The 16,909-nt window shown below is 38.2% G+C and overlaps 1 protein-coding gene across 1 annotated transcript in view; it reads left to right on the forward strand.

Moving 5' to 3' along the window:
* The window catches only part of ALS2CR11 (amyotrophic lateral sclerosis 2 chromosome region candidate 11), a 136,688-nt gene that overhangs the window by 118,536 nt on the left and 1,243 nt on the right, over positions 1-16,909 (forward strand). Inside the window, exons 16-18 of the mRNA XM_018038504.1 lie at positions 10,999-11,073; positions 12,099-13,174; positions 13,211-15,698. Of these exons, the coding sequence (XP_017893993.1) occupies positions 10,999-11,073; positions 12,099-13,174; positions 13,211-15,698 (3,639 nt within the window). The remainder of the gene's footprint in view (positions 1-10,998; positions 11,074-12,098; positions 13,175-13,210; positions 15,699-16,909) is intronic.

The following is a 16,909-nucleotide window of genomic DNA, read 5'->3' on the forward strand; positions in this document are numbered from 1 at the left end:
GAAGAAGCTGAAGTTGAATGGTTCTGTGAAGACCTACAAGACCTTTTAGAACTAACACCCCCAAAAGATGTCCTTTTCATTATAGGAGACTGGAATGCAAAAGTAGGAAGTCAAGTAGCACCTGGAGTAACAGGCAAATTTGGCCTTGGAACATGGAATGAAGCAGGGCAAAGGCTAATAGAGTTTTGCCAAGAGAATGCACTGGTCATAGAAAACACCCTCTTCCAACAACACAAGAGAAGACTCTACACATGGATATCACCAGATGGTCAACATCGAAATCAGATTGATTATATTCTTTGTAGACAAGAATGGAGAAGCTCTATACAGTCAAAAACAAGTGCAGGAGCTGACTGTGCCTCAGATCATGAACTCCTTATTGCCAAATTCAGACTTAACTTGAAGAAAGTAGGGAAAACCACTAGACCATTCAGGCATGACCTAAATCAAATCCCTTATGATTATACAGTGCAAGTGAGAAATAGATTGAAGGGACTAGATCTCATTAATAGAGTACCTGATGACCTATGGACTGAGGTTCGTGACATTGTACAGGAGACCAGAATCAAGACCATCCCCATGGAAAAGAAGTGCAAAAAAGCAAAATGGCTGCCTGGGGAGGCCTTACAAATAGCTGTAAAAAGAAGAGAAGTGAAAAGCAAAGGAGAAAAGGAAAGATATAAGCATCTGAATGCAGAGTTCCAAAGAATAGCAAGGAGAGATAAGAAAGCCTTCCTCAGTGATGAATGTAAAGAAATAGACGAAAACAAAGAATTGGAAAGACTAGAGATCTATTCAAGAAAATTAGAGATACCAAAGGAACATTTCATGCAAAGATGGGCTCGATAAAGGACAGAAATCGTATGGACCTAACAGAAGCAGAAGATATTAAGAAGAGGTGGCAAGAATACACAGAAGAACTGTACAAAAAAGATCTTCACAACCAAGATAATCACGATGGCGTGATCACTCACCTAGAGCCAGACATCTTGGAATGTGAAGTCAAGTGGGCCTCAGAAAGCATCACTACGAGCAAAGCTAGTGGAGGTGATGGAATTTCAGTTGAGCTATTTCAAGTCCTAAAAGATGATGCTGTGAAAGTGCTGCACTCAATATGCCAGCAAATTTGGAAAACTCAGCAGTGGCCACAGGACTGGAAAAGGTCATTCCTGTCCCAAAGAAAGGCAATGCCAAAGAATGCTCAAACTACTGCACAGTTGCACTCATCTCACATGCTAGTAAAGTATTGCTCAAAATTCTCCAAGCCAGGCTTCAGGAATACATGAACCATGAACTTCCAGATGTTCAACTAGTTTTAGAAAAGGCAGAGGAACCAGAGATCAAATTGCCAACATCCGCTGGATCATGGAAAAAGCAAGAGAGTTCCAGAAAAAGATTTATTTCTGCTTTATTGACTATGCCAAAACCTTTGACTGTGTGGGTCACAATAAACTGTGGAAATTTCTGAAAGAGATGGGAATACCAGAACACCTGACCTGCCTCTTGAGAAACCTATATGCAGGTCAGGAAGCAATAGTTAGAACTGGACATGGAACAACAGACTGGTTCCAAATAGGAAAAGGAGTATGTCAAGGCTGTATATTGTCACCCTGTTTATTTAACTTATATACAGGGTACATCATGAGAAATGCTGGACTGGAAGAAGCACAAGCTGGAATCAAGATTGCTGGGAGAAATATCAGTAACCTCAGATATGCAGATGACACCACCCTTATGGCAGAAAGTGAAGAGGAACTAAAAAGCCTCTTGATGAGAGTGAAAGAGGAGAGTGAAAAAGTTGGCTTAAAGCTCAACATTCAGAAAACGAAGATCATGGCATCTGGCCCCATCACTTCATGGGAAATAGATGGGGAAACAGTGGAAACAGTGTCAGACTTTATTTTTCTGGGCTCCAAAATACTGCAGATGGTGATTGCAGCCATGAAATTAAAAGACGCTTACTCCTTGGAAGAAAAGTTATGACCAACCTGGATAGCATATTAAAAAGTAGAGACATTACTTTGCCAACAAAGGTCCGACTAGTCAAGGCTATGGTTTTTCCAGTGGTCATGAATGGATGCGAGAGTTGGACTGTGAAGAAAGCTGAGCGCCAAAGAATTGATGCTTTTGAACTGTGGTGTTGGAGAAGTCTCTTGAGAGTCCCTTGGATTGCAAGGAGATCCAACCAGTCCATTCTAAAGGAGATCAGCCTGGGATTTCTTTGGAAGGAAAGATGCTAAAGCTGAAGCTCCAGTACTTTGGCCACCTCATGCAAAGAGTTGACTCATTGGAAAAGACTCTGATGCTGGGAGGAATTGGGGGCAGGAGGAAAAGGGGATGACAGGATGATATGGCTGGATGGCATCACCGACTCAATGGACGTGAGTTTGAGTCAACTCCGAGAGTTGGTGATGGACAGGGAGGCCTGGCGTGCTGCGATTCATGGGGTCACAAAGAGTCGGACACGACTGAGCAACTGATCTGATCTGATCACATTGATTGATTTGTGAATATAGAAAAATACTTGCATCTTGAGAGTCCCTTGGACTGCAAGGAGATCCAACCAGTCCATCCTAAAGGAGATGAGTCCTGGTTGTTCATTGGAAGGACTGATGTTGAAGCTGAAACTCCAGTACTTTGGCCAACTGTTGTGAAGAGCTGACTCATTGGAAAAGACCCTGAAGCTGGGAAAGATTGAGGGCAGGAGGAGAAGGGGACGAAAGAGGATAAGATGGTTGGATGGCATCGCCAAGTCAATGGACATCGGTTTGGGTGTACTCCGAGAGTTGGTGATGAACAGGGAGTTTGGCATGCTGCAGTTGTTGGGGTTGCAAATAGTTGGACACGACTGAGTGACTGAACTGAACTGAACTTGCATCCCTGGATAAAGCCCACTTGGTCATGATATATGATCTTTTTAATATGCTGTTGGATTCTGGCTGCTAGAATTTGGTTAAGGATTTTTGCATCTATGTTCATCAGTGATATTGGTCTGTAGTTTTCTTTTTTTTTTTTCGCATTTTTGTCTGGTTTTGGTATTAGGGTGATGGTGACTTCATAGAATGAGTTTGGAAGTTTACTTTCCTCTGCAGTTTTATGGAAAAGTTTGAGTAGGATAGGTGCTAGTTCTTCTCTAAAATTTTGGTAGAATTCATCTGTGAAGCCATCTGGTCCTGGGCTTTTCCTTCCTGGAAGATTTCTGATTATGGTTTCAATTTCTGTGCCTGTGATGGGTCTGTTAAGATGTTCTATTTCTTCCTGACTCAGTTTTGGGGAGGTATACTTTTCTAAGATTTCATCCATTTCTTCCAAGTTGTCCATTTTATTGGCATATGGTTGCTGATAGTAGTCTCTTATGATCCTTTGTATTTCTGTGTTGTCTGTTGTGATTTCTCCATTTTCCTTTCTAATTTTGTTGATTTGATTCTACTCCCTTTGTTTCTTGATGAGTCTGGCTAATGGTTTGTCTATTTTATTTATCTTCTTGAAGAACCAGCTTTTAGCTTTGTTGATTTTTGCTATGGTCTCTTTTGTTTCTTTTGCATTTATTTCTGCCCTAATTTTTGTGATTTCTTTCCTTCTACTCTCCATGAGGTTCTTCATTTCTTCCTTTTCTAGTTGCTTTAGGTGTAGAGTTAGGTTATTTATTTGATTTCTCTCCTGTTTCTTGAGGTAGGTTTGTATTGCTATGAACCTTCCCCTTAGCACTGCTCTTACTGAATCCCATAGGTTTGGGGTTGTTGTGTTTTCATTTTCATTTGTTTCTATGCATAGTTTGACTTCTGTGATTTGTTGGTTATTCAGAAGTGTGTTGTTTAGCCTCCATATGTTTGTATTTTTAATAGTTTTTTTTTTCCTGTATTTGACATCTAATCTTACTGCATTGTGATCAGAAAAGATGCTTGAGATGATTTCAGTTTTTTTTTTTAATTTATCAAGGCTAGATTTGTGGCCCAGGATGTGATCTATCCTGGAGAAAGTCCCGTGTGCACTTGAGAAAAAGGTGAAATTCATTGTTTTATGGTGAAATGTCCTATAGATATCAATTAGGTCTAACTGGTCCATTGTATCATTTAAAGTTTGTGTCTCCTTGTTAATTTTCTGTTTAGTTGATCTATCCATAGGTGCGAGTGGGGTATTAAAGTGTCCCACTATTATTGTGTTACTGTTAATTTCCCCTTTCATATTTTTTAGCCTTTGCCTTACATATTGCCGTGCTCCTATGTTGAGTGCATATATATTTATAATTGTTATATCTTCTTCTTGGATTGATCCTTTGATCATTATGTAGTGTCCTTCTTTGTATCTTTACATGGCCTTTATTTCAAAGTCTATTTTATCTGATATGTGTATTGCTACTTCTGCTTTCTTTTGGTCTCCATTTGCATGAAATATCTTTTTCCAGCCCTTCACTTTCAGTCTGTATGTGTCCCTAGGTTTGCGATGGGTCTCCTGTAGACAATATATATAAGGGTCTTGTTTTTGTATCCATTCAGCCAGTCTCTGTCTTTTGGTTGGGGCATTCAACCCATTTACATTTAAGGTAATTATTGATAAGTATGATTCCGTTGCCATTTACTTTATTGTTTGGGGTTCGAGTTTATACACCCTTTCTGTGTTTCCTGTCGAGAGAAGATCCTTTAGCATTTGTTGAAGAGCTGGCGTGGTGGTGCTGAATTCTCTGAGCTTTTGCTTGTCTGTAAAGCTTTTGATTTCTCCTTCATATTTGAATGAGATCCTTGCTGGGTACAGTAATCTGGGCTGGGCTGTAGGTTTTTCTTTCATCACTGTAAGTATGTCCTGCAATTCCCTTCTGGGTTGAAGAGTTTCTATTGAAAGATCAGCTGTTATCCTGATGGGGATCCCCTTGTATGTTATTTGTTGTTTTTCCCTTGCCGCTTTTAATATTTGTTCTTTGTGTTTGATCTTCATTAATTTGATTAATATCTGTCTTGGGGTGTTTTGCCTTGGGTTTATCTTGTTTGGGACTCCGTGGGCTTCTTGGTTTTGGGTGGCTATTTACTTCCCCATTTTAGGGAAGTTTTCAACTATTACATCCTCAAGTATTTTCTCATGGCCTTTCTTTTTGCCTTCTTCTTCTGGGACTCCTATGATTCGAATGTTGGGGCATTTAACATTGTCCCAGAGGTCTCTGAGGTTGTCCTCATTTCTTTTAATTCTTTTTTCCTCTCTGCTTCATTTATTTCCACCATTCTATCTTCCACCTCACTTATCCTATCTTCTGCCTCAGTTATTCTACTGTTGGTTCCCTCCAGAGTGCTGTTGATCTCAGTTATTCATTGTTGATTGACTCTTTTTTATTTCATCTAGGCCCTTGTTAAACTTTTCTTGCATCTTCTCAATCCTTGTCACCAGACTGTTTATCTGCAACTCCATTTTGTTTTCAAGATTTGGAATCATTTTTACTATCATTATTCTGAATTCTTTTTCAGTTAGACTCCCTATCTCCTCCTCTTTTGTTTGGATTGGTGGGCTTTTATCATGTTCCTTTTCCTGATGAATATTTCTCTGCCTTTTCATCTTGTTTAGGTTGCTGTGTTTGGGGTGGCCAGAATTTCTGTATGCTGGAGGTTTGTGGCTCCTCTTTATTCTGGAGGTTCCTTCCTGTGGATGGTGTTGGATGAGTGACTTGTCAAGGTTTCCTGGTTAGGGAAGCTTGCGTTGGTTTTCTGGTGGGTGGAGCTGGATCTCTTTTCTCTGGAGTGCAATGAAGTGTCCAGTAGTGAGTTTTGAGGTGTCTATGGGTGTGGTGTCACTTTTGGCTGCCTGTGTTTTTGTGCTTATGGTTATGTTCCTTCTTTGTTGGAGAATTAGCTTGGTATGTCTTGCTCTGAAACTTGTTGGCTCTTGGGTGGAGCTTGGTTTCAGTGTAGGTACAGAGGCTTTTGGATGAGCTTTTGTCGATTAATAGTCTCTGGAGTCAGGAGTTTTCTGGTGTTCTCAGGTTTTGGATTTAGGCCTCCTGCCTCTGGCTTTCCATCTTATTCTTATAGTAGCCTCTTCTCCATCCACACAGCTTCAATGATAAGTCATCTAAGTTAATGGTGAAAAGATTCTCCACAGTGAGGGACACCCAGAGAGGTTCACAGAGTTACATGAAGAAGAGAAGAGGGAGGCGGGAGATAGAGGTGACCAGCAGGAGAAGAGGGGGAATCAAAAGGGAAGAGAGCAGTCTAGCCACTAATAAATTCCCTATTTGCTCTCCACAGTCTGGAACACTCAGAGAGCTTCATGGAGTTCCATAGAGAAGTGAAGAGGGAGAAAGGAGATGTGACCAGGAGCTGGAGTCAAAAGGAGAGAGACCAGTCTAGCCTGTGATCAGTTCCCTAAGTTTTCTCCATAGCTTAGAACACCCAAAGAGATTAACAGAGTTAAGTAGAGAAGAGAAGGGGGAGGGAGGATATAGAGGTGACCTGGGGGACAAAAAAGGAGAGTCAAAAGGGGAGAGAGCAATCAAATCAGTAATCACACATCTAAGTAAAAATGGGTACTGAAGATTGGATTCTTAAAGGTATAGAACTGATAACAAATACCAAAAAGCAAAGATTAAAAATCTAGAGTAGAGGTTAGACTCTCAAAAACATAATATTAAAAGATAAAAAAAGAAAATTGCAAAAGTTATATATAAAAAATATGAAATCTGCTTTAAAAATAGGGTCTTTTTTCGGTAATAGAAGGTTTTAAAAATGAAAATTAGAGTAATAAAGAACTTAAAAATAAAAAAAATTTTTTAATTAAACAATGATAATAGTAAAATATATCTAGGAATTACTCTGGAGCTGTTGAGGGCAGTGTGTGGTCAGTTCAGTTTCAAATAGTTCCTTGTTCCACCTTATACTTCTTTTCAAGGTCTGTAGGTCCCTTCCAATGCCAGTGCTAACTATAGCGTTTTAAGCTGTTGCACTTGTCACTTCCAAAGCCATTCCCTCTTCTTTGTTTATTTTGGCTTTGTCTGTTTGCAAGTCTCTTCAGTATCTAACCTCCACCCTGACACAAGGGTGCAAAAGTGGTCATTTATTTAGGCTCACTTGTTCAATTGTGCTGCGTGGAGGGAGGAACACTGCAAACAAATATCACTGGCGTGTGTGGGGAGTGCTCACAGTGTCTGGGCCACACTGGGTTTGCTCCCGCTCACGGCTTGTGTGCTTTCCCAGTCTACACTGCTCAGGCTACAGGTTGCTCTGTGGGGGAACTGCCTAAGGCGAGCCCTGGGCTGCGTGCACTTCCCAGATCTACGCCACTCAGGTTCAGGTTCTCAGGTACTCCACAAAGGCACAGACTCAGTTGGGCCTGCGTTTTGTGCCCTTCTCAGGTTGGAGCAGCTCAGGCAACCAGGTGCTTGGCAAGCGCAATCTTCCCAGCTGGGTGGTGCATCTTATCACCTCCCAGTCCCAGCCTCTCGGTTTCCTGGGTGTGCAGCAGGATCACAGGTGTGCTGTGTGTCTCTTCTGGGTTGCTAATCTCTGGCTGCGACCCTCCTGATGGATGTCAACCGTCCAGGACCCCAGGAAGACTTGGTTAGCAAATGGGAGCCTGCTCGCAGTTTGGTAGGGGATGCCATCTCTGGAGCCGAGTTTGCCCCTTTTCTTCTGGCTCTGGCTGTCACCTGCCTGCCTCCCAGCCTCCGGCGGGGGATGGGCCGGTCCGCAGCCAGCTAACTCTCCTCTGGTATTCGCTCGGTCCTTTGTTCTGTAAGAGGGCCGGCAGTGCCTTAGGTTAGAGCTTTTCATGGGAAAGTTCACTCTCTCTCTCTTTCCTCTTTTTCTTTTTCTCTTTTTCCTCTCTGGCTATCCCATGGTTTGGGTTGCTATCTCACGTTAGCTCCCTCAGATTGCCCTCAGGGCATTCAGGCCCCGTCTTTACCCTAAGCAATGCACCCCAGGCCTCCCTGTTCAGCCCTGCTTGCTGGTGGTGGACGTGAGCATCTGGGCTACTCCTCTGCTGGGAGTTGCAGTTAGGCGTTTAATCTGTGGGTTTTATTATTTTATTTTTTCCTCCTGGTTATGTCACCCTCTGAGATCCCAAAATTCCCCATAGACCCGCCAGTGAGAGGATTTCCTGGTGTTTGGAAACCTCCTCTTTTAAGATTCCTTCCCCGCCCCAGACGGGTGTCCATCCCTAACTTTTTTGTCTCTTTTTATCTTTTGTCCTTACCTCCTTTTAAAGACAATGGGTTGCCTTTCTGGGTGCCTGGTGTCCTCTGCCAGCGTTCAGAAGTTGTCTTGTGGTATTTGCCCATTGTTCAAATGATTTTTCGATGAATTTGTGGGGGAGAAAGTGGTCTCCCCATCCTATTCCTCTGCCATCTTAGGACCGCCCCCCCCCCACCTCGTTTAGGTCTTGATTGCCAGGTTTCTCCACTGTGCAGTTACTGTTTTTTTTTTGCTTTCACTGTTCAGATTTTTTGAAGTAAGTCCCTAACTCTAGCCTACCCTCAAGGGTGTATGTGTGAGGGTGGTGGGTGGTGGGCCAGAATTAAGCTCTACTTCTTGGATGGGGGAGTATCTACATGTCTTAATTCTTCTGTGAGAAAGATTTGTTTTCCTCATTTATTTATATAATTTATTTTCATGAGTATAGTCGTATATATATATATATATACACACACACACACACACATTGGATTATAATCTATGGTATTATTTTGTTGTATTAATTTTTCCAGCTTTGGCCATTGGGACTTTCAGTGTGTCCTGTGTCCCAATGACATGCCCCTGTCCTTTTATTTTTTGAGCATATTCATAGTTTTTAGTGCTCTATGATGTTCCAGGCTTATACTGAATTTTTCTTACCCAGTCATAATATCAATAGTTTCTACATGGAGTCCTGGTTATTTTACTAGAGAATATTTGTAAATCAAGCTCTGGACACTGAGTGTACTTATGGCTACAAGTGTTCACTTTCTTTATATTTGTTATTTTTTCAGTTTCCTTCTATTATTGATTTCTAGCTTCATTCCATTGTGGATGAATAGACTCAGTATGTGTGGAAGTTGTTGAATCAGTTAAGAATTATAAACAAAAATCTAGAAACACTGCCTTAAATAGTAGTGCAGTGGTTTTCATGATGTCATCCTGGACCCACATGTCCTTTCTTTTTGGAATCTATTGTCAGCATATGCATGTTAGTATAGAGTAACACTAAATGAACTCTGTACTTCTAGGAATCACGATGTGTTCCAGATAGCACGAAGAAAGGAATAAAGGTTGACTAAGTACCTGTCAGCTCAGTCTGCCTCTGTTTTAAGATATACTCTTAAAAGCATCTTCCAACAGTTTTTAGTTATATGTAGTTGGCCAGAACCTTGTTACATGGCCACTCCTGTCTTTTAAAGGGGGCTGGAAGATGTAGCTTTTTGAGTAAGGGACATTTTTGCTCCTAAAAAATTGAGGTTCTTGAAATAATATGTATTTTGGGAAAGTAACTCTCAGTCTGTGTCACAGGGAGCAAGAGACTAGTTAAGAGACTCTTGTTGGGAAGAGATGATGGTGACTTGTGCTGCAGGGGTAGTAGGTGGTGGTAGGATATGATTGGATATTTAATATATTTTGAAGGCAGCAGCCATAGGACTTAATGCTGGCTTACACATGAAGAGGAGGAAAGAAAGGTTGACACAGGTTTCTGGTCTAACAGTTCAGTAGAGATGGCACCATTACCTGAGATGAGGAAAAATAGAGAAAAGCCAAGGTTTTGTGTATTTTTTTTGCCTTTTTTTTTTTTTTTTTGAGGGAGGCGGAGAGCAGAGAGGTAATCTAGAATCCTATTATGTATACATTAAATTTGATGTGCCTATTACATAGGACTGCAAGAAGATCCAACCAGTCCATTCTAAAAGAGATCAGCCCTGGGTGTTCTGCAAAGAGATGGTGTCATTTTCTCTAAATGAGTTGGAAGTGTACATGCATCTTATGATATTTTCAAAGCACCATTGTCTTACACTGCAGTTTTCATTGTGTGGTAGTAGGCACATCGGATGAAAATTTAGAATGCCTAGGATTTAATCTGGTAATTTATGGCAATAACTTCAACTGCAGATTCTTGTGTAAAACAGAGAGTAGGTCTTGATTATATCTAAAGTGTCTTCTGGGCTTCCCAGGTGGTGCTAGTGGTTAAGAACCTGCCTACCAATGCAGGAGACGCAAGAGATGTGGGTTCAGTCTCTGGGTTGGGAAGATCCCCTGGAGTAGGAAATGACACCCTACTTCAGTATTCTAGCCTGGAAAATTCCATGGGCATAGGAGCCTGGCAGGCTACAGAGCAGAGGGCCACAAAGAGTTGGACGTGACTGAGCACACACACATCCAAAGTGTCTTCCATCTCCAAAACTTCAGTGTTTCTGTAATTTTCTTGAACACGTTGATTTAGCATAAAGTGTTTCCTTAGGCAGTAGTTACCTATTTAACAATTACAGGTTGAGAGTCATTGAAATTGTTGTCTCAATATAATATCAGATGCCACTTATTATCTAAAGCATTTCACAACCTTTTATTTTTTTAATATAAATTTATTTATTTTAATTGGAGGTTAATTACTTTACAATATTATATTGGTTTTGCCATACATCAACATGAATCCGCCACAGGTATACACGTGTTCCCCATCCTGAATGTCCCTCCCTCCTCCCTCCCCATACCATCCCTCTGGGTCGTCTCAGTGCACCAGCCTTCTAAAACTAGATTAAATTTGTTTTAACAGTTCTGTTTTCTTTTCTACTTTTGTTTCTGCTTAAAGTTGTTGAGCATTATTTTGGTTTTACAGATTCAATAGAGTATTGTAGTGTCAGGGAACTGAAGATTATTATATATGTCTGATATAAACTTCTTTTGATTATTAGCAAATTACAGTAGTTATGAGGAAAATATTTCTTTATTTTTTAAAATGTTTAATATCTTTAATAACTATTGAATGAGTAAAATTATCTTGGGAAATATCCTTTCATTACAAGCAGTCTAAAATTAAAACTTCTCTTTTTATAAGGTGGTTTTCTCACCAAAAGAATACATTTCACCGTGTTTCAAACCAGAGTATACAGAATTCAAACCAGCATATCAGGTGAGTCCTGAGTTTTCTTATCCCAATAGCAATTATACTTAATAATAGGTTTCTCTAATACTTTGTGTAATTCAGTGGTTCCAAAACCAGACTACCCATTGAAAACACTCACCTATCTTTACAAAAATACACATTCCCAGGTCCCACCTCTGACCTAATAAATCTCAATTTGGAAATGGAGCCTGGAATTTGTATTAAAAAAAAACAAACAAACAGGGATTCTGATGCTGTCACCTAGGTATCAATTAACATTTGAAAACCATATGAACTAAAACAAATACTAGGTTGATTATTTCACATTTTGCTTTTAAATTGAATAATGGAGTATGAACAAAGAGTTTGAATAAGAGACTTCATTTTGAAAGGCTATTCCAATAATAGAATAGCCTAATCTCAGAGCTACAAAATTGCCTGTAACTATTACACTGACATTTCACTGTACTTTGGAACTTTTTGTACTGTTTTCTACAATTTCTGAGGGAGGCATATATGGTATTAATCAAACAGCAAGATTCTACTGTAACATACTAAGGACATCATTGTTTAAATTCTCAAATGATCTATGCTCCCCAAATCAATCTTTAGAGAATACTTTTAATGGAATATCTATTACTTGATTTGCATTTTAATAAAGTTACCCCCATTGCTACTTAAATATTTATATGGATAGGACTTAGATTATGATGTTAGCTTTTGTCTAAGCAAATTCAGCTAACACTGGAAATGGAGTTCTTAAAGAAAAACTATTGATGAGTGCCTTTTAAGTGTTCAAAATCTTTCAGATAGCAAAAAGCTCTTGAACACAACATAGTATAAGAATTAGAAATTTGAAAAATTTGCACTATGATTCTCATTATTATTCCAACTTTAAATATTTTTAAATAATTAAAGTTGGTTTTCTCTTGGTAAAAAGGTAGGAAGATGAATAAATTGGAAGATTGCTCAAAGACAATTAAGTAGAAATTTTATTATAAATTTCAAATGTTTCAGAATTTCTTACCTTTTTTTAAATATTATAATTCCAGAAATTCAACATCAAGAATGGTTTTGATCCTTTTCTAAGGAATATAAACAACAAAATGTCAGTTCAAAAAAGGAAAGACCAAGATATGTTCAAATGTAGAAATATTTTCAGTGCAGAGATTATAGAGCATGAAGATCAAGATCCTCCTTACCCAACACATTCAAAAACTGCAAGATCTGCTAGTAAAACCTGGCCCCATAATCTTGACATCATTTCAATAGAGGCTTTAGACACTACGAATAAGTTAGCTGGTGATCCTGGTATCACCACAGTAAAGACTTCAGACCCTGAGAATAATGTGGCCCATGATCCAGGTATCATCACAATAAAGACTCTAGACACTAGGAATAATTTAGCTCATCATCCTAGTATCACCACAATAAAGACTTTAGACACTAAGAATATGTTACAAGAAAGACTACCACATGTTTCTTTACCAGACTTTCAGGGAGACTCATCAGTGACTGGAAAAGTAAATGTACATAAATGTCGCCTCTCAAAATCATTAAGTCTTACTTCCCACATAGAAAATTTAAAACAATCAATGGTGCTCAAGTCAATTTTAAGTAAAAATCTGCAAGACCTTTCAGATAGATTATTTTCTACACCAGGTGTTTCTATGGACTGTGAAGCAAGAAAGAAAAGTTACAGCTCTCCACTTCTGGTCATCCATGATGAACAACCAAGTAGTTTGGAAGACAAAGTATTTGAAAAAATTCAAGATTTAAGTAATCGGCTTTCAGAAGGAGGCATTTTAAATTCAAAGTCACTTTTAAGTCAAATAATTAAAAATATTCCCCCAGATTCACTTTCAGAAGGCAGACCAGGAAACTCTCCTGAGGCAGAAGAGGAACCTGTCTCTGAAAAACACTTACAGCCTGGTGAGATAGATTTTCCAATTAAAAAAAAGAGTAGTTTCAAAAAGAAACATTCAAAAAGTGAAATATCTAGCTCCAAACCAGATTTGAATGGCCTTGTATATGATTATGTTATAAAGCAAATATTCACTGCACCGATCTTCTCAGAGTTGGCGAGAGGAGTGAAAGGAGCAAGTGAAACACAGATAGACTCACAGAGGCAGTTACCCCCAGCGTGGGAGAGAGACTCGCAGAGGCAGTTACCCACAGCATGGGAGAGTCCGCTCTCTCCCAGTGTTCTAGTTCCCCACTATGAAGAAAGCAATAATGAAACAGAGTTTCCACCAGCCAATTCTGTTATAAGCCAGATAATACAGGCATTTCCTGTAGATGCTCTTTTAGAATCAGGGATAATCAAAGTTATAGAATTAGATAAAGAATACCAGAAAGGTTTTTTGCTGGATACAGAGGCAGCTTTTGCTGAAGAAAAGCCAAAGGATTCCACAGAGTATTATTCAGAAATCAGAGGCAAAGCAGAACCTCTTTCAGACCAGAATTCAGCCATCATTCACCAAGAAACCACTTCTTCTTTTAAAAGAGTTGAATTCATAGACAAAGGCCAAAATACATCCCCACATGATTCAAAATATCAGTTGACATCAGATAAAAAATCAGATTTGCCAAGTAATGGTCAGAGACTTGATAGAGAAGAAAATGATACAAGTTCTACTTTAGAAAACTTAAGTACCTCATTAATGGGTAAATTTAATGACTGTGATGTAATAATGTTAAAATCTTTTTTGAAAAACATATTTAACTTTTTTTTCAAATATAATCAATCTGAAAACAGACCACCAGAAAAAGAATTAGAAAGACTAATTCAACATCCTTTTCCAAATAAGACAGAAGACCTTGAAGAAATTGAAGAGAATTTTGATAAAGCAGATAAATTGGACAGAAAACCTGTTTTGAATCCAAAGCTGCGTATATTTCTAGAAGAACTCTCAGAGTCAGAAATAAAAAATTTAAAATCTGAATTAAGTAAACATGTCCAGCATTACCTTGTAGAAAAGCTTTCAGAATCAGGACATATCACCAAAGAAGACTTACCAAAAATCTACCAAAATCTGTATTTGATGAATGAGAAAGTAGAACCAAAAGGACAAAATATTTTTCTGGAGAAATATTCAGAAACTGTAAAAGAAATCATGTCTTTTGTTAATAATTTTAATCATCATTTCATAGATAAACATTTGGAAATAAAACTAAGATCTTTTTTAAATGAAATTCTCCAAAACTATTTCCTGAAAAACCTTTCAGACAACAGTTTATTTAAAGAGAAAGAATCTGACCCTATGTGCTCAAAAGTATCTTCTCTAAGAGCTCAAAGTGCCTCATTATCTTTCCAGGAGCTAGGACAAGATACTTTAAGCAGGAGTTTTGGCAGTAGACTTGAAATAAACATGAAATATCCCTTAAATAAATCTCTACAAAGCCATCTTATAGCTTTATCAGAAAATGAAATCTTAGATCTAAAAGCTGATTTAAGCAAACACCTCCAGAGCCTTTTTATAGAAAAACTGTCAAAATCAGGACTAATCACAGAAAGGCAATTAGAGGGGATAAGCCAGCACATAAATTTGGTTAATTTTAGTTCCACACCACTAAAATGTATAAAACCAGATTTGTCTTTAAGAGATGAAAATCAGTTTGTGGCGGAGCATTCAGAAAAGCAAAATAAATATTCAAAAATTGCTCAGAAAACCACTTTACAAAAAGTTCCTGAGAATAGACTTGTAGAAACAGAGTTGACCAAAAAGGAAGAAAAAGAAGTTTTTTCCTTAGAAAATATTAAAGAAAATCCACCAATTAATCAGGAACAGAAAAGACATTCTCAAGAAGCTAAAACACTGAGATTAATTAAAGTCCAACCCTGTTCCAACGAAAACACTCAGGTGATTCCACTAAATAAGTCTTTAGAAAGACTTACAGACACAATGCCTAATAAAAAAAAGAAAGAACATGGTTTCATGCAGTTTCCTCATGAAGAAAATTTTGAATTTAAAACAGAGACTCAAGACCAACATAATTGGAGTGGTAAATCAAAAACAACTCAATCAAAGGCTTGCTTTGAAAAGACACTAAAAATGAAGTCTCTTGACAAAAAGGATCACAATAACACCTATAAGGTGATGGTACAGGAAAAACCTGAAGCAGTATTGTCACCAAAAAGAATTCCTGATTGCAAGATGCCATATGAAGATGAGGAATATGTAAACAAATTCACTTTTCCTTCCAGGCAAAATAATAATCTAACTTGCCTCATTTCAGAGGCTAGAGAGAAATCAAAGTTAGAAGACCAGTATCGTCAGAGATTGAAAGGAAATAATAACAATAATAAAAAACATTTAGAAATATTTGCACATTACAAAGAAGAAATACAAACCCTTTACACCAAACCAAACGAACTTTGCAACGAAAAATATGCCTGGGTGCCTGAATCACAATTGCTTAAAATTTTGGTAGCTGAGAAAAACTCAAAACCATCTCTCTTCCCAGAAGTACTAAAGAAAGAAAATCTAAAGCCCAAGGTCCGAAAAGAAAGAGATCGTGTCAGCAAACAAAAAAAGTCTTTTAACAAGATAGTTAATGTACTACCAACTATACCGCCCAGCACAGGAATCCATCTAAGAAAATCTGTTCCAAGGACATTGCTTCATTGGACTGCAAGAAAAACTACACATGTAATAATATTTTTCTAAGTCTTTTATTTCTTTATTTGGCAAAGTTCTTTAGATAACATAGAGTGTATGTGTCTTCATGCAAGTATGTGTGTAACCTTAATTGCCCTAAAATATACAGACCTTCAAATTTAAAAAAATTCTGACATTCAGATATAACCTTGCCTCATTCAAAAGGTAGTTAGAAAATCAAGGGACTGTTAACATACTTAGTGCCTTTGTATAAAATAGATAAAAGGGACCCCCTTGCCCCAGATCATGAATTAGAAAAAAGTACTCTTTCCTCCAGGCCAACACAGCCTGAGCAGGGTACACAGTTATGTGTATGGAAGACCAGCTGTTTCAGTCCTGACTGACCCCTCAGCCAGGGGCTGTTATCCAGCCACAACCTGCGCAACCACGGGCAGTGGCTGTATACTACAGAAAGGCTGGGATTGTCTTTTCATGCAGATATAAGTATATAGTCTTTTTTCAGATCACTTAATTTTCTTTGTTTTTAAAACAAATATGAAGCTCCTATTACATGCCAATTATTCTTCTAAGCCTTAGAGATATGCAGAATTTGGTCTCTTGAATTATGAATTACAGTTTAATTTAGCTTCTACTCTTTTCTTTTTTCCATCACCACCCCTCTGCCTTGTGCTGAGAAACATGGGAATTCAAATCTATTTTTGATACTAACATAAAGCAATTAGGAAGGTACCTCTGCTACCTGACTTTATACAAACCATTCAAAAGCAGAGTTAAAATCTAGGAATGGAAGGGACTTACTTTAATTTTCTGGAACATTGCTCTTCTCTGTTAGTATATATAAATAGGCATGACCCACAGTTGGGAAAACACAAATTCTAAAATGACATAATATTGATAATTTGACATGTATAACTATCTTTGAATGAGAAAATAGAAAGCAAATTATTAGCTTTAGTAAATAGTAAGGCAAATCAGTCGCAGGGTAAATATTATCAACATAGCTTATTCTCTCAACTTTGGATTTTTCTTTTCTAAATTCAGTAATTTAATGAGCGTGTGTGTGCATGTATAGGAAAAAGGAAGTAAAAGGTGTTCATAGTTTTTGGAGAGGGAAGACTTTCTGAAGTTCCTTCAGATAAGTGGAATCTTTAATATCACTTTTCCAAACAAAATAAGAAATTATGTTTACGTTTGTGTTAGGTTGCCCTAATTCTTCTTGGTCCTGCCTAAGTTCTTACTTG

This window comes from Capra hircus, chromosome 2, assembly GCF_001704415.2.
Source record: "Capra hircus breed San Clemente chromosome 2, ASM170441v1, whole genome shotgun sequence".
Lineage (NCBI taxonomy): Eukaryota > Metazoa > Chordata > Mammalia > Artiodactyla > Bovidae > Capra > Capra hircus.